The 19,194-nt window shown below is 32.4% G+C and overlaps 3 protein-coding genes across 10 annotated transcripts in view; 2 read left to right on the top strand and 1 right to left on the bottom strand.

Annotated features, from left to right (window-relative positions):
* Window positions 1-19,194, bottom strand: part of LOC123680079 (protein madd-4) — a 583,820-nt gene that overhangs the window by 159,146 nt on the left and 405,480 nt on the right. The gene's annotated exons all lie outside the window — the stretch shown is intronic.
* LOC123680270 (pupal cuticle protein C1B-like) lies at window positions 2,792-4,477 on the top strand. The gene is made up of 2 exons (XM_045618073.1): window positions 2,792-2,903; window positions 4,062-4,477. The coding sequence occupies exons 1-2, from the start codon at window positions 2,892-2,894 to the stop codon at window positions 4,443-4,445; spliced, it is 396 nt and encodes a 131-aa protein (XP_045474029.1). The 5' UTR covers window positions 2,792-2,891; the 3' UTR covers window positions 4,446-4,477.
* Window positions 7,663-9,997, top strand: LOC123680305. The gene is made up of 2 exons (XM_045618136.1): window positions 7,663-7,808; window positions 9,582-9,997. Exons 1-2 carry the CDS (start codon window positions 7,797-7,799, stop codon window positions 9,897-9,899), a joined length of 330 nt encoding a protein of 109 aa, XP_045474092.1. The 5' UTR covers window positions 7,663-7,796; the 3' UTR covers window positions 9,900-9,997.

Here is a 19,194-nt window from a genome sequence, read left to right as displayed (position 1 = left end):
GGCTCAGCAATTGGACTGAACAAACCACTAGAATAAAGATCTAATTACATCAGGAATGTAATTATGTAAGCTGCCCAATTATTGAGTAGCATCAAACTGAATATCATTTCGTATGATAACTCTTCCTTCAGTACCTAGTTCTCAATTGGACTCCTCCTTTATTTCAGCTCAAAATATTTATTTAGTGTCATCAATCAATACGCTTTACAATTCAAGAATATTGTGTTGTGGTCATTGCTGTTTCTATTTGAAAGTTCTCAAAAAGCTGTCATAATATCAAACATCTGATAGAATAAATGCAAAGTATTAATCTTAGTACTAACCAACATTTCATATATTATATATAATAATTTTCGAGTGGTATAGATATAGTATAAAGAATGGTGGAGTGTATGATATAGTATCATATTCAATGATGAACTTTTGGAATTATTCGAAGATAAGAATTCCTCTATAGGATGGGGCCTAGCAGAAAAATCAAAAAAATTGTCTCATTCATAGTTTCAACTAAAAACTGTCAGATTTGGCTTCTTTAACGTATTGTCCTTCGTAGTTTATGAATTCATAAATTTCACGAGAATCAATAAATACATTATTTTTGTGGATACATACAACAGTAAAACCTGAAAACCAATGGTTCAATGGTAATGATCCTGATTTCTGATATATTTCTTATGATACTTTTGTATACCTACAATCGAAATCTAATTTATTTATTCTAATGTTCATAATATAATGAATGGTCCTTTTTGGGTGTTTTTAATTGGCTGGGACATTAGAAGAATATTTAATACGTCTGACTGTTTATAGGGTTATACTATTGAAATGATATAATTTATCATGATGTCATTGTTGGCGGTTATTTTATATAGATGAGTAGTCCTGATGGCAGGATGCTCCTGAAATTCGTCATGAACATTCGAGTTATCATTTGATATATACCAAATAAATTTCGTTGTTGTTGCGAAAATATTTGGATTATTTTTGAGATTTGGTTTGAATTGGTTGAATCGAAGAATCTATGATTGTGATAGCTTAATCAAAATGAAATTTCTCATGGAGGTTCAAATTGATTTAAATCATCTACACCAAAACTAGATCGAATCTGTTGCCATTAAAATCTCGATTAAAGTTATAGGTTTTTTTTTTATATTCTATTGAATTTCCTATGACTATTCTATTTTGATTACGCAAATAACAAAAAATTTTGCACGGCATTTGAAATGAATTTTTTGATTTACTCGGCAATATTGGATTTCTGTCTTTCAATATTTATTTTTTATAATCTGCTTGTATATTTTTCTGGTTTTAGTAAATTATGCTATCAACCCGAAAGTTCGCAAGAAGTTTGACATTGTTATTTTATATACATGCAAAACCCCAACGCGATATCATCAATAGTATCAGAATATGAATGTTTGCATCTTCATCTGAATGAACGCCCCCGGATTTTGAAGAATAAACGCTGCATACGGTCCAAAAAAGGACGAAAAAAGTTTGGTTTCAATCAATTCGGATGAAAAATTTTCCGCTTAATCCGAATCTTCAATAAAAAAGATGGGTTTGCATTTGAAATTTCGAAGTTGGGTTTCCTTATGACACAACAACTTTGTTATACAGAGGAACGAAGTTGATGAAATTCGATAAAATACTTATTCTCAATCAGTACAAGTTGATATATAAAGTTAATAATAATCCTGTCAAAAATGATTCACTGTTGGAGAAATCTGCTGAGTTGCATCAACACAATACCAGCAATAGAGATAAATTTCGTCTCAAGAAAGAACATTCTGAACTGAACAGAAGATATCCTGTTTATTCAAGTATGAAGGAATATAAACCTATATCTTTGGGACAGTGTGATGGTTATTTGAAATTTGTTAAGTGTATTAAATCTTATATTCTACGGGAATAACTTAGTTGATTTGTAGATTTAATGTAATAATGAGAAAAAATATCTCATATAAGGCCCTTTTGGGTCCAATATCTGATGGGACCATTCGATTCCTCGGGCGAAAATACTAAAGACCCCAGTATCAGAATTTCGATTTTCCACCTGTGCGCGAAATAAATTCACCGTTTCCAAACTTCCAAACACCCGGTAACTATACCGGGTGGTTTAAGAGTCTGGAAACGGTAAATAATTTCATATCGAATTTAGTTACTAAACTAAATTCGATGAAATTGTTGAGTTATGGAACTCTGTATATTAGATAGACTCAATCAAAAATGATGAAATTTGCAGTATCAACTAGTTTTATGAGAAACGTAGGTTTCAATCATTATAGAAATATTTTTTTTAATTATCGAATTATTCAATAGATTATTATAAATTATCAACACAATGAGGAATTGAATTAAAATCAGGTCATTGTACAATAATTGTATCTCATGAAATTGAAAATGTCTCAAAAACACCAATCATAATGGACCAATTATTTCTTGTCCAGTAAGGAATTTACTTCAATGTAATTATGGTTCACCAAATACACCTTTGCTATTCCTTAAATTTCTAAAAAATTCGATTATAATTGAGTGAATTCCTGAGACAGAAGCTGGTTACAGATTTGAAGGTCAACATTGGTTTAATGTCAAGACAATATAGGATCTCCACCCGAAAAAACAAAGCCGATCAGGCGTATCATTATAATTAAATTCTGTTGAGGTGATCTATTTCACAAATTCTAGATCATGAGATTAATAAAGCCAGGTTTCTAGTTTTGGTACCCGAAATATTGGAATATTAAGCGAGAACCAGATGGGTGGGGCAAGGTCATTTTCCGCTTTTGTCCAAGCGAAAATGTTAAAAAAAATATATCATAGTTTTGTATAAAAGCTTTTGGTCTAGCTCAAATGGTCAGTAGTAATCCTCCTGCTAAACCAAATTCATCATGAACTCTCTCGTAAGTACCTATTGATATATCTTCTATTAGAAAAAATTCAATATTTTTTCTCATTGTACAATACACATGGAAGTAACTACACCTATTTTTTTATAAATATTGAGATATCATAAAATTATTCTGCCTGCCTTTTTTCTTAAGGAACGTAATTCGTAACAGAAATACAGGAAATGTGAGCTAGCAGTTCAAATACTTAACTCGATTAGTCGATCATGATTTTTCTTTTCAACCTAAATATGAAAAAATTAGAGAATAGTTGTTGTTATCATATTAAACAAGTTGAAAAGTACAACCATCTTGAAAATTACATGTTTCAATTGTGATATATTTTACTCGATTTCACTTACATTTGAGTAAGGTGTCTAATCTATATCTGATTGTAATATTTATTTCCACCAATTTTCAATTTTGTGAATGTGGATCCACATTATATGATCCCTTCTGTTGGGACATAAAATTTACCTTCGGGATTAAATATACTACCCCATTCCCGCAGTACAAAATCTTCTATTTGATGCCCTACATGTTGACACAGAATTTTTCATAAGATACTATTACTTTAATGTGAACCATTAAAAAACTTAGCCAACACATTCAGATCTCAAACTCACCCAAGAAATTTCAAGTCTCTCATTATTTTTTTCTGTATGTGATTTAGCTTATGGCAATACTAATATTGTGTCGAAATTACTATTAAGAAATGAACGGAAAGCAATCTGTACATTTTAATTATGAAAATTCAAACCGAAACGAAAATCAAACATAATATTATTAGATATACATCTATAAAAAAACAAATCATACAAAATTATGTGTCACTTGACCCTTCTTGACATTTTATATTTTTGAGGAGATGAGCATACATTCAAGAATTTTCAATAACAAGATGTCCTTTCCTAAAATAAATTAACCAGTCTCAGCGTTTTTTGAGAAAGATTTACTGAACTGTTTTTTGTGGGCCATCATTTACTGTCTATTTCTTCATTTTTTTCTTCCACTGGAGATAAGACCCTTGAGGAAAGGATCTTAAGCGAACAATGTTCCTTTACATTCAAAAATTTAGATTACATTGTTGACTAACTATTTGTTTCCTCACTTTTCATCTTCATTACTCTTTATCATATCAATGTTTTCAAAATTCATTTTATTCATTTACAGGTAGCCGTTGTTTTCTTCGCCGCTGTTGCTGCCGCCAGTGCTGGTGTCATCCACCCAGCAGGGTTAGTAGCTAGCACCTACAGCGCACCAGCAATTGTAGCTCCAGTAGCTACAGCTTATGGTGCTCCTCTTGCTCATCATCATTTGGCCTACTCTGCTCCCCTCGGACATGTTGCTTCTGAAGACACCGTTGTAGCTGGACCTTCCGGAACTGTTGCCACCTCCAAGACCATTGGTGCCCCAGCTGTAGCTGCCACCTATGCTGCACCCCATGCCTATTCTTATGCTGGAGTACCCCATGCCTATTCTTATGCCGGAGTACCCCACGCCTACTCTTATGGAGCCATTCCCCAAGCCTATTCTTACGGAGGACTTTACTACTAGATTTTAGATATTAAATAAAAGCTCAATATTCAGTTTTGTCTTTCATTTTCCTTCTGAATATGCCACTTATAAATGAAATTGAAGAATTGGTACAAAAATTAGATATATCATTTGGAGAACATGCTTCATGACTCTTTTCAATTTATTTGTCCAAAAATTACATACAATGAAGAATCAAGAAATTCCAAACGTATCTGGCTACAATAGTACAATTTATTATCGCAAATTTCTAGCCTCAATAGACGTAGTTGAGGATCCATTTTTCTCTTTCTTCAGGAGCTTTAAATTATAGGGAAATACCTATACTATTTGGTGACTTTGTAGGATTTTCTGAAACTGAAAATACCTTCTTCCTACAACTGTTATGAAAAGTAGATTATTCTGCATTGCTTACTCAATTGCAAAACTATGTATAGCTCATTCTGTGGGAAATATTATTTCTCACGGCACTTTGCCTACACCTCACTTGGTACACCAATGAAATTGGGCTTTTGAGTTGTTTCTATGGAAACGCAATAAATTGGCACATACTGTCAACGAATGCCATTTTGATTTGAATCAAGTCCATTACTTGAATTATTGAAATTTGTGCAGTTATAGGAAAAATATAGTTTGTAACATGTGGAGAAAGTCCTTTTCTTGCTTGTGTGTTTGCTTCCACACTCGCGAGAAAAGTTGGACTTACCCCTCATGTTGCACAATATACTATTCTTCTTTGATATATAGTAATTTGAAAACTTGTGGAGAGAAAGATATATTTTAAAATTATTATTATTCATAACTTCGAGAACTCTTATGAACTTCTATCAAGTAAATACGGGAAAAATCAAATATAAGAGTGTAATGAGTAGGTATTTTAGATTTTATCAATTCTTTAGTTTGTCAGATTATATCTGAGAGTTTCAGATTTAAAGTTAGGATCGACAATATACATATAGATATGCCCCGAATAGTGGCTTCTATTCGCTTGTATAAAATTGTATCAAACTGAATAATATACAATCTTAATGAAAACAGAATGACTATGGGCACTATGACAAAAAGTAATATTTTTTCCTCTTGAACGAATGTGTGGTCTGATCTATTTTCTGCTCTGCATAAAGTATGTATGAAGTATAAATATTTATATTATGTTTTTTCATCTCAAACAAAAAATTCCACTGCAACAAAACTTGCTATATGTATATATAATCGTATTCAATTGAATTTCATTTTGTTAATGATTGAGCCACTCGAATTATCTCGACTTAAGTTTTATTTTCCTCACAAGAAATTCACAAAGGAAAGCTAGTTGAACAGTGGACGGGTTAAACTAGCCCGTGGAAATATTTGCGCATGGAGCCCTATTTTCAAGAACTTCAATATCCTAACTGTATTCCCAGGTGTACATTACGAGTATATCTACTTCAAGGAAAATGAGCGCTATTCGACCAAGCTCTCTGTATTCCACAATTATAACTAATAGGAGAAATGTGAAAACATAAAACCCCTAAACTTGAAATGTCTCCATTATAATAATGTATCAAACATTTCAATTATCTGGCTCTATAGAGAGCGAGCTTGAGAACGTTGCTGAACCATCAATTTTATTAAAACATTAATATGCAGTGGGTGAATATTGACTCTGCCTGATATCTGACAGGATAAATCATTATTCTTGGATTTTTCCCAATCAATGATTGTAGTGAAGAAAAAATTAATTCATATTAAACTACTTATTTGATCCCTTAAAATTCAAACAGAAATTAATAGATATTTATAGGTGTATAGATTGAATAGAATACTGACATTCGAGATTATTATTCGGTTGGTTATTATAAAACAGATCATATAAAAGATATTCAAACAAGAAGTAAAATGAATAATTATTCATGTCGAGATAATTTTCTGAAGTGTACATTCAAACCCATTTTGATGAGAGTTCCAAAAAATTATGAGTGATAGCTACGAGGTCGTTGTACCAGATCGCATCATAGATGAAGCGAATGCATCTGCAGAAACTTTGCATGAAAAAGAAATGTGGCTTTGCACTTACAAATGAGTTACAAATCTCAGAACTAATTGAAAACATTTTAATTCACTAGAGAACTCGCTAGAGAATTAAAAAATGTTCAATTTCCTCAGTGAATAAATGTCATCTTACTTAAGTTGATATGGTTTGAATAATATATTTTGCAAACGTCAAGAAAAAATAAAAAAAATATAATAATAAATTCGAAATAGTGCAGGACAGGTTTTGGATTTTATTAAATTTTATTGATAATTGAAGGGATTTCTGCCTCTTCTCACATTCTGGAAAATGTTTTATACAAAAAGATTTGTAATGGGAAGCAAAAATTTGCTAATAGCAAAATGATCTGCAGAATCAAAGATTTTACCCAAATGAGAATGATATTATGCAAGGTATATAACGGAAAATACAAAACTCAAATAACAATCTAAAATATCTTCAAGAATCTCTACAGGTAATCCGTAAGTCTCCAATGTATTTCTGAAAATCAGAATTCTTTATTTAGATGAATTATCCGACAAAAATGACAAACGTTTTTATGAAGGTTTTTTTAAATGTCTCCAAGAATCTTACCTTATTGAGGTTCACTCTGTATACTTATATTAAGTTCAGTTGACTTCAATGACTCAATAGCTCTTCAATTCATGTAGATGAATTTTTGGATTTATTTTCGCATCATATTCGTTTCCGAAATAATGAATAAGTTATAAAGAGTACAAAGCCAGAAAAAATAATTTGAATAATATACATGAAACTAAAACCTAATTATGTGAATTAAGGTGTTCTTCACTTACTGAAATTTTATTGAACACCTCACGCTCACCTTATCAGAGTTGGGACATAAAAAAAATATAAAAAATTATTCATTTAAAAATCTGCAAAAATTATGGAAGTAGATAATAAAACCTCCTGAACCCCCTATTCCCCATATGCCTCCATCAATTTCATTCTTTATGACATAATCGTTTTTATGGACAATTATCTTCCCACGAAAACAGGTTTTCCGAAATACACAGCAGATCGGCCCATACGGAATCTGGTCCAATTTCACCATAACTTTCGGTTTACAACTATAAATAAAATATATAGACTTCTAGAATGTTGTAAACTTCTAATCATGTCGGTGTCGATAAAATCGCGAAAGAAGAGATATGATTGAAAAAAGTCAACAACCCAAAAAAGTAGTCAACGAACTCTTGGCCCGAAAGGCAGTGGTACAACAAGGTTCATTCTTGCATGCATTCCCATATTCACAGATGTCCGAAAAACGGTATAAAAGAGCTGAAGATTTTTTGAATCAGCACAGTTGACCAAAGTTCAGCAAATTCACCACTTCTACAATGAACTCCATGGTAAGTGAAAATTCTTTAATTATTTTGGTATTTATTAAATTGTAATTGAGATCATAATGCTCAGAATCATTGTCGTTACAGAATTGATTGTTAGTCAGGATCATGCTTTTGAGTTAAATAATTTTTTATTACCAATCCAATTGTTCTTACCTTATACTTTTTTTTTCTGAAATGGAGTTACGAAGAAAAATACGAGATTATTTTTTCATAATCTGCAATGTATCAAATATAACTAACAGATTATGGAAAAGAGTAATAATTTTTCAAAGATTTTCAACTTGCATTTTCGGACTACTCGACTGTGAAAACAATTACCTCAAAGTAAACATAGCGAAAAAACTCGCTTAGATTGACCCTTCCTCACGAGGTCTGGAATGATAACAAAGTTCCATCACTTTCTACAAAGAGCGTCCTCCTCTCCATAGATACTTCCGGCATACCCATATTTACGTTCAATTTCCGTACTTTCTGGGCAGCGTGAATATCAGACGTAACATATGCAATATTGATTCTGTTACAAAATTGATAACCACTTGGGTTCCGTGTTGAGAGCTTTGGAATCGAAGGAAAACACGAAATAGAGCTGGACAGTGGGATTAAATTTTAATTCAACCGGATGAGTGGGATGACTTTCCGCATGGAAAATACATCGCTATTCGAAATTTCAGTTCTATTCGAAATTTCAGCGTCGAAGTGAGGAAACTCTTTTGCAGGAATCTTTGGTTCATTTTTGTTTGAGAAAAAATATTTACTTTCCTGAAGTAAAATCAACTATTTTTTCTGACATGATTAAAATTTGATATTGAAAAGATTTGATTTGCGAAAAGAAGAAAAAACAATTCATTCACAAAAATTTTTCAACTTTAAGATAATTTTTAAATTTTTCGAGCGAAAAACATGCAATTGATCAAAAGAAGAAGCAGTGGAGTATCATTCTTTTCTCAAAAAATAGTGGAAGCAAAACCTGTACCTGATGAAAATTTAATGAAGATATCTATGTTAAACTGTTAAAAACTGGAGGTGCAAAGTCAGTGCAATTTTTATTTTTTTATACGTCTATAATTGAATCGAAATTCAAGCTCTTATATATATTTTTTCTATTTCAGTACCGTAATGAGTTAATTTCAGTACTAAAAAGATTGTTGTAATGAACGTTTTACAGCATTGTTTTCAGTTATATTTATCGTTTTGTGGTTGTCAACACAGACTATCCTATAAAAGTTCAACTCGCGTCAATTGTCAATATAATATAATTCGGATATAGTGAAATGATTTTCAACATTATTCCCAATTTATCTTAATTCTGGTGTTGTTAAATCGATTTCGTCAAGCATAATTCACGAATTTAATGAGTAATTATGAATTATTTCAAAATTCGAAACATACGGTTCAAATTCAAATTCATATTCCATAATCTGTCAATTTTCGTAACAGTCACACCAACTGCCAAGATAATAGGATGTATTATCTGAATTTTTCGTTGAATTTCGACAAATCGACAATATTTCACGAAACTCTACTGAAATAAAAAGAATATCGTCTAATACTCGTTGTAGAAGGCAATTCCAACACTCATGCGTTCGAAAACTCGCTCCTTCGTCGCTCATTTTAGAATTTCGCATTCGTGTTGGAAAAGGTGCCCATTTTGCAACTTTTTTCAGAATATACTATTATAAGCGTTTACAAGTCATCGATTTCTAGAATTCTCTTGCCGATGATATCGAAGTCAAACTCAAAAAGTATGAATATCAAATTTTGTGATCATTTTTTTAGATTGCCGTTGCCTTCCTCGCTGCCTTCGCAGTTGCCAATGCCGCTGTTATAGCCCCAGGCTACTATGCAGCACCAATCTATTCTTCGAGACTCATTACCTCTCCATATGCATCTGTTCCTCTTTCAACCGAAGTGATAGGGGGCGCTGCTTCAGAAGACACCGTAATCGCAGGACCATCAGGCACCATTTCTACCTCTAAGAATGTGGCTGGACCTTCTTCAGCAACCCGCTATGCTCCTGCGTTGTCACCTGTTTACACTGCCCGTTATGCTCCTTATGTTCCTTATGCTTACACCTATGGTGGACTCTATTTGTAACTGACACGCTGATATGATAACGACGGTTTCGATTATTTGACAATGATGAGGATATGACGATGAAAATTTTAGTAAATAAAGTATTAATTTATATTGTGGTTGCATTATTTCTTTTTTGAAATCTGTGATAGCGGCGAAATAATTTCTGACAAATTCATGATGATGTTGGTGAAACTTTCAGAATTGAACCTATTTGAATAATTCGCATTCTCCTCTATGATCTGAAATCATCTATTCCAGTGAACAATAAAATTTTACTATTTTAAAGCGTTAATTCTTCGCTACGAAACTAAGAAATTTCAAAAAATCAAGAAAGTAAGTCTATCTATCATATTGGTTTTATTCGATAGATCCATCAAGAATTATGGTTACTGAGCTATGGCGACATTTCAGAAAATCTCTGAGCTGTTTCGGAAAAGAATTAACTTAAAAATGATTGTTAAGTGATCAAAACTCTTTTTGGAAATTTTCTTTGAATCGGTTCCGCATGACTCGAAAAAGCTTTATGGGACTTGGAGTTTTTACTGTTAACATTGTTCTACTCTTTGTTTATAAAAATTTAATATAACGTGATTCAACGTTTTTGTAACCATGATCTTAAGTGATAACCATTACATATGGTTGCAAGTTATTATTTGGAACAAATAATTTGAAATAGATCTTACTGACTCGAAAGAGTACTTGAAATTAAAAAAAAAGTCGAAAAAACTGTTCATTACAGACGTTTCTCTGTGTGGATGAGGCCATCCACAATTGCATTATTGAGCTGGTTATCCCCTTGAAAACTTGAACGTAGTTGGGTACGAGAACTTTTTGCGCGATCAACTCTCAATGCTATCGGGGGACCTACTGCTGGCTACGCAAGGACCCTGGCCCACCAGATTTCCAGACCTTACCCTGTGTGACTTCTACATTTAGGGTCACTTGAAAAGTTCGCTTTACAATATTCCAGTGGCGACACCTGAAGAATTGAGGGGTAGGATTTTAATGGCCACCGAGTATATAAAATACAGATTATCCTCGCGGGCTCGCTCGCGGATAACCGTCACTGAACTAAGACATAAGGTACGAGTCTGCATAAGAAATGGAATCATGCAATTTGAACAGGACGTGCATGTTGAATATTGAAGTTTATCACTTTAGTTTCTCTTTTAATTCAATATTTTGTCCGATCCCTTGGAAGACTTGATAACATTTTATACCTATTTAGAAAGCTAATGAAACAAAAATTACATGCATCAGGTGTACCAAATTCTTTGTATAGTGAGGGGATCTCAGAATCTCTTTGAGCCAGAGAGAAATGAATGGTACATTTTGTGTCTCGATTCTTAAGATAATCAATTTGGTGGAACTGCAACCTTTTAAAATTCAACTGAATAGTGGAAAATGACGTGAGAAGAAAAAGGTATAAACAAACTTGTGTTCTTTCGAATGTTAACCATAAAAATAACAAATAATATCCGTTTTTTCCCTTTTCAAAACTCTTTAACATGGTATATAAAATTTCTATCTAATTACAAAAATCACCAACTTTCCGTTTCACATGGCAAATTTGTTTGTATATCAATTCTAGAACTAATTGTAATGAAAACAAATGATGACACCAATAGATTCTACTGAAGAATATGCCTGTGGAAAGTTTTTGTTTTATGTTCATAGCACCAGATATGAAGAAGTTATGAGAACTTTTCATTTCACATTCGCGTTTCCATTGGTTTTCACCAAATTAATTCTTCCAATAATCAAACCCAAAAATGTGTCATTCATTCTTCTCTAACTCGAAGAGATTATCAGATCTCAGATCATTAAACAACGAATTTGGGGCAACAGATACGTATGTCAAGTTCAATGAAATTTTTTCGATTTGTATACGCCTAATTGATCTAAATATTCCAAAAAAAAGTTGATATCACTCAAAAAATTTTATTCCTGAGAAAGTATGAATTTTGGGAGATCGTTCTCTTTCTCAACGTCAACCCAAAATTCAAATTTTTCAGCTCTCAACAAAATATCAATTGAATTTTTATAGTCCAATAGTTTTTACACTTTTTTTCTTCGAAACAACTCAGAGTTTTTTGAAAAAAGAGAAAAAAAACTATAGCTATTTAGCTATAGTTTTTTTTCTCTTAGCTATTTAGCTATAGTTTTTTTTCTCTTTTTTCAAAAAACTCTGAGTTGTTTCGAAGAAAAAAAGTGTAAAAACTATTGGACTATAAAAATTCAATTGATATTTTGTTGAGAGCTGAAAAATTTGAATTTTGGGTTGACGTTGAGAAAGAGAACGATCTCCCAAAATTCATACTTTCTCAGGAATAAAATTTTTTGAGTGATATCAACAACAGTAAACATCAACTTTTGAACTTTTTATATGAATAAGAGATGAAATTGTTTATGGAAACAATTTCAGCTCGAATAAAACAAATAATGTCCAAATCTGACACATCGTAGGCAAACCTGCTTGTTTGAATGGCCCGACTAGAACGACCAACGCCCTTCGAAAGCGGATTCCGAACTACATGAACAAACAAATATCCGCAATGAGAATATTAAATTTTCAATGTCAGATAATCGTATTTTACCCAAACCCTACTTGGATCGATTCCAATCACATTATTCCCGTCTCGCATCATTATTACACTGAATATGCACGTTAGAGCGACGCAGACTCGAAAAGAACAAATATGTTGCGGTAAATAAGGAAATACCAGTCCTCTTAATTACATGTTGGGTGGGACAAGGTTGTTAACTGCGTGCATAAACGTTGGAGCAGACAGATATAAGAAGAAATTGCTGGTAAACTGTTCATTTGTTCAGTTTAATTGTTACAAATTCGAGCTTTTATGCCGTGAATGAAAAAAGCAGGGCAGACTTAACTCATACCGAGATGAACTTTTATTTTATGATATGGGATAATTATTCTGGATCTGTTATGATTCGAATGGAGGAATAGTTAGAAACATTTTACGAGACTTGTTCATTTGGGATTTCCAACTGCTGGTTGAATAGCTTGAAATGATTTCGCTCGCAAATATAACTTTCTCTAATTCTGTGGTTATCCCGTTCATTCTTCCACATCTTGTAGAACAAAATCGTGCGAGAATATATCAGAAAAGCACAGTTTTCATGGTTATATTTTATTATTCTATGTTGGTACTCCGAACTTTCCGCCACGGCTTTATCTGTCAATTCATCAATTTGCCTTAAAGAAATCAGTTCTGCCAACCAACATTTTTCAATGCAAAAATCACTAAAATATATTTATGAAAATATTTCATTAATTTCAATGAAAATGCAATGAATTAGAGAAAATAATGTATAATACTCGTACAGAAGGCTCATTCTACCACTCGTTCATTCCAAAACTCGCCACTTCGTGGCTTGAATTTTGAACTCGTGGAAGAATATCAATGCCTTCTGCACTTGTATTATAAATAACTATTATCATATCTGAAGGTACTTGCAACTGAAAAATTTATTTAGAATTCTAATAAATATGTTGAATGAACTGTGAGCCAATATAACGACCAGGAAAACACTAATTTGGACATTTCAAAATTATTATATACTGTGACTGTGTGTCAATTTGAAAAGGTATCATCACGTGACTTAACTCGTATCAGTCAAACTTTGGTACCCATTCATTTCCCCTCCGGCGCTCTTGCGATGACCAAACTTTGTACGGTACACGAAGTTGTACATTCACTTCATCTTATTTCTTTTTTCTGAGCAAATAAGTAGAGGGCATCACTGTACGACAGTCAATTATTGTTTTACCTCTTCTGTAATGATTTTTGTAAGGTTTTTCCAACAAAAATATATCAGTGCTTTGCACGGGCGTAGTCAGGTTTCAAGTTCGGGGGATTCAAGATTCAGATTATCGACTGCGGCTGTGCGAAAGTTGGTCGACAATTATGCTGCACGCCAGTTCGCCTCTTTTTATTTTAATAATTGGTGACATCTTCACATTTCGGAAGAGTTTGAATGGCAACCTTCAACTTGAATTTTTCGGCATGCTGTGCGTATTCTTACTTTCAATTCTTCTACGCCTCAGGGCTACACCCACTTTGAATATCACCAGAAAAAAAATCTAAAGGTGTTAAGTCGGGGGAGCGTGGTGGTCATTAAATCGACCATCTTCTACCAATAATTTTTTCTCTTGGAAATCAATTGTGATAGAATTGAAGGTGGTACCTTTTCAAATTGACACACTGATATTTATCTATATACGGCTCCTTTATTGCCAATACGAAAAATTAGTTAAATGTTTTCAATTTGTCAATGCATCATTTCCATGAGAAGGGCGGAAAAAAGAATAATTTAAAATGAGTAGGTATTTAGATTAACATGTCATAAAAAAATAATGGTACATTACATTGAAACGAATTCTAATCAGTTACAGAAAAATCATTTGATTTTCGTTTTTAATTTTAAGAATCTACTGAGAACATTCGAATAAGAAAAAATTCAACCCGCCTGAAATATTCCTAGTTCGTTTATGAATATGTAGAATTGCAAGAACGGATGAGAAATCTGTCTGAGGTCATTGAACTAATATTCAATCTAGATATTGATTTGACCTTGTTGATATCGCTTTTTAATATGATCTACACCACTGGCGGAATTCCCCCAGATAGAATAAAATCAACATTCAAAACAAAAAAATGCATTGTGACCATCATTACATGATTAGCCTAATGTTATATCTACTCGAAATAATACAGATCAGAATATACAGGAAGTACGATTCTCATATTGATGAAACAGTTTGGATTTTGAAATATAATAGGTACATGTAAAAAAGAAGTACTTCGTGATTTCACAGCAGAAGTCAAAATAAATGGGGTACTCATAATCAACATTAGATGTGCAGACAATACTGTTTTCTATGCAGATAGCTTGGCGTGACATTATTACAACAGATAAAAGACTGTATATGTAGTTGCCCACAGCGAAAATTTTGGTCTGCATATAAAAACTGAAATTAATTTTGTGAAGGCTTGTGATGCCATGATAAAAATAAGGGAAAATATTAAGGGGGAAAATAATATAAACAATTATTACTAATCAAGAAGAAAATATATTTGCCGTTGACCTATTGGTAGTTTCGAAGTTATAAATAAAAAAGATATTACTTGAGTGAATATTAAAGGGACAATACAACGTAACAATTTATTATTCAATTCTACAAAACTAGTGATAACTCCATAACTTTAGGAATTTTCAATTGAATACGCTAACTAATTATGAACATCTTACAACTCCAACAAATACTGGAATTGGATAGTTAATAATAATAATATTGAAATGGCATCGATTGTGCTAACCTTCCTGGAAAAAATAACCCTCCAAGAGGGGTTGTGATTCCGCAACTTGGTCTGATTGGAAGTGGTGGTAATTGTCGGAAGAGATTACTCTGTATGTAAGGTGCGAAATCGATAATAGGTTGCTGATGAGGATAGAAGTATGTTAAGGCAGGAGGTGGTAAAGGTGTGAGTTGAATATGTTCCAAGGGTTGTTGGTTTTCCGGACCATAATGAGACAAATGTAGGTTATTGTAGGCATTCCTTACTGACTGCGGATTTCTTCTTTGTTCCACAGCTCCGAAATTCTTCTGAACTCCATTTCCACTCAGTGCTTTTTTTGTACCATCATCTCCAAAATAATGCTGGTTTTCACTAGGTCCTAGTGTACTGCTTTCATTACAGTAGACCAGAGACATCATTGAAAGCGCCAATATAAGAATAATTGCCTGAGGAATCGATAGTTATGACATCATTCTAGATACTATTTCGAGTTTGAATGGAAAATATTCAAGTTCATAATTCATCGTTTAATCGAGTTTTAATAGAAAAGAAATGACTGCATTGTTTCTAGTGTCTGAAACATCAAAGCGACTGAAGAAGGAAGTTTATATACTGATTGCTACGTACCTTGAGTTCCATTATACCAACATACACGTATTCTGAAGACTAATTCTATTCGAAAACGAAATACCTTTTATAAGGAAATATGACTTCATTCAGGTTTAATCTTTCAGGAAGAAATTGATAAGATAGATGATCATCAACCGCTTTATTCTTCTAATGTTATTCTTTCAATGATATATTATGGAAGTTTGCCTTTCACTTCTTTTATTTAATTTACGGAGATATTTCGATTCACAGGGGCTGATTATGATTTATTATTTCGACGTAAAATATCTCAGATTATTGAAAGAGAAAATTAAAAATGAAAGTCAACACAGCATTGTAAAAAAGATTTTTTTTTTCGATATTTTACTCGAATTTTCGGTGATTCTGATTACGTTAAAATCTCTAAATTTTGCAAGAAGCTTAACACTGTTAGTTGTACATTATCCCAATGCGATCGGATACGTATTCACAGAAATATATTGGGTATTTTTCTTAATTTTTCTCTAGTTCTGAGGATGTGATTTGATTTCATTGAAATTTTGCGGGAACCTTGAAATCATAATTCCAAATCGACAAATTTCAATTGTGTCAATTTCGTGATAGAGGCTATATTGGTTAATATTCTCTATATCCTTTTTAATTTGTTGTGATTCTGGTTATGAGATCCACCTAAATTATGCACATCATACTGAATTGTCATTTACATTCAAAATCAAATCATTATTTCGATCGTTAAATATTTCGAACTAAACTGTGGCATTCAGTGTGATCAGTGAATAATGTATTTTTCAACAAGACAAAAATCAAGTTGAAGAAATTATTTCTACTGGTATATCATCTCTAACTTCGATATTTCTCCACATCTATTATTAGAAATACCACATTTCAATCGATTACGGTTTAATAGTTTCTATTCACTTAGCATTAACATTTAATTCAACTCTATCGATTTTCACAAAAGGGTCTTGTTCGTTTGTATAACGTGCTTTTAAGTGTGCTGACCGGGTTGGAGGTAGGTGTCAGTAAATAACCTTCAACAAAATAAATGCACGTTTATGTTAATTCACGGTAATCTATGTGAAGAAGAATGAGAAAATGATAACAAAAAGCCTCATATTCGATTCAACTGCATTTGTTCCCTTATACAATTTGATATACAACAAAATATTCAACCCGAATTGGAGGTTAGTTTCTTGAGATATTCTCAAAAAAAAAAAAATAATTGTTTGTCTGTTTTTTCCGTTTTGAGCGCTCGTTTTGGAATTTTTAGCCGTGAATACGATCTCTCGAAAGGAAAAACATAAAAACTTCGAATCCTGAATTTCAGGACTAAGCTCGTTAATGAGCGAAGGAAGACAAAGGTTTCCGTAGATATAACCATTCGAAATTTCAGTTTCCTTATAATTTCAAAACTGATTCGATCGAGAAAAAAATTTACATTCAGATATTAAACACCAATTTCAAGGATCATATAGAATTTCGTGTCGGCTGCTTCAACAAAACTAGAGATACTTAAAAATAATATGAGAAAAATACTAAATATTTACGTAATAACATGCGACTGAGTTGAATTTTGGTTTATACATGTTAAATAATCATTTGAATGTTCATGTCGAATTTCAGGGGGGCTTGTATTATCAGAAATCCTATATACATATATATACATCTAACCGGCAAGAAACACATAATAAATCATTTTATACCTCGAAATAAAGAAGTATATGTGAGTTCTGTGGTCTCCAAGAGCTTTTCTCGAATTGTATTACCTTAAATTTTCATATTTGATTGCAAAATAAAATCATAGAGGTCTACTCTAAAAATCGTACCTATTGGCCAGACACAACATTGATCCAGCGAGTTTATAGTTTGGTGTCATAAGGATCACAAATCAGTATTCATGACATAAGTTCATAATTTGTATCGTATGGAATCGATGAATTTTTTTTACTGCATTCAATAATTCAAAACAGTAAATTTTATTTTGAACACCTTGTATATAAATTATTTGGTTCCTTCATTGAAATATGAATAATTACCTAAATTAAAATATGAAATAAAGAAACAACGCAGTACAAAGTTTTATACTATATGATGTCTATTAGTTACATGATATTCTTCTAGATAAAATAACAGGAAAATACACAACATAATATTCATGGAATCAAATCACCAATAATCAGGATCCACTTCCTTATTATAAGTGGAATATGATTCTTCGGCAGTCGTTCTATCTACATATTCAATATAGGGAACATATTTAAATTTCAGTTTTGGAATTTTATTGATGTTCTTCTTTCTAGAAATATCAAAAATTTCCTGAAGAATTTGAGATTTGTAATCCTCAAATATTCTATTAAGCAATATCTGCTCTATGAATTTCTTGGCGGTCACATTTGGTGTCCCATAATCAACCGAAGGATTTGTTGATTTTGGTGCAACAGTCACTTGTACCTGATGTGGTTTTGGATGTTCTTTATTTGGTTTCGTAGGATGTACATTCGGAATACCATATACTTCATGAGGTTTTGGAGGTTTTTGTATTTCTTGTGGTTTTGGTGGTTCAGTATGAGGTATAATGAGTTCTTCCAGTGGAGCAAGGCTTTCTACAATAGTTTCTTCATTTATTTCGAAATCAACTGGAAAAAAAGTTTTTGGTGGATCCACGAAGGGTAGAGAATATTGAGTTATTCCCTTAGATAGATAATATTTCTTGTGAGGTTTGTTTATTGGTAATCCATACTCCTGATGAGGCACTACTTGTTCTTTGGAAGGGGTGGTACTTTCAACCTCGAATATTGGATAGAATGTCTTTGGAGTATGATGGTTCATATGAGGTGGGCGATTTTGTGTAGGTGGTTTAATTTGTTCTTTATTTGGTAAACCATATATCTCATGAGGCTTCGGAGGCTTTGTGGTTGGTAATCCGTACTCCTGATGTGGAATTATATTTTCCTTGGAAGGTGTGGTATTTTCAACCTGAACTATTGGGAAGAATGTCTTTTGATAGTTAAAGTCGTATCTTGAAGATGGACCAAAACTATTTCCCTCGACTAAAGCATATCCAATAATAGACAAAATAACCTGCAAAGTGTAACTGAGTATCAGATGAGCTTTACAACGTATTTGTCGTACTAATCTGTCAATAATTATGGTTTTCAAACATTATCCGATCGTATTTTATCTTTTGATTGGTGAATTTTACTACCTATCGAATAAATTATATTTTATGAATAACTCAATTGATAGTGCACATCTGCTTTAAAGGTCAATGAACATTTTCATTTTAATTTAAGAACATAAAAGATCCCGGAAAAATTAAAGGCATACCAATAGAGTACCACATATTTCAACTTACCAATAAAGAAACCATTTTATACCAAAAA

This window comes from Harmonia axyridis, chromosome 1 (genome assembly GCF_914767665.1).
Source record: "Harmonia axyridis chromosome 1, icHarAxyr1.1, whole genome shotgun sequence".
Classification (NCBI taxonomy): Eukaryota; Metazoa; Arthropoda; class Insecta; order Coleoptera; family Coccinellidae; genus Harmonia; species Harmonia axyridis.
The sequence above is the reverse complement of the archived record's forward strand: the minus strand, read 5'-3'. Positions and strand labels throughout refer to the sequence as shown.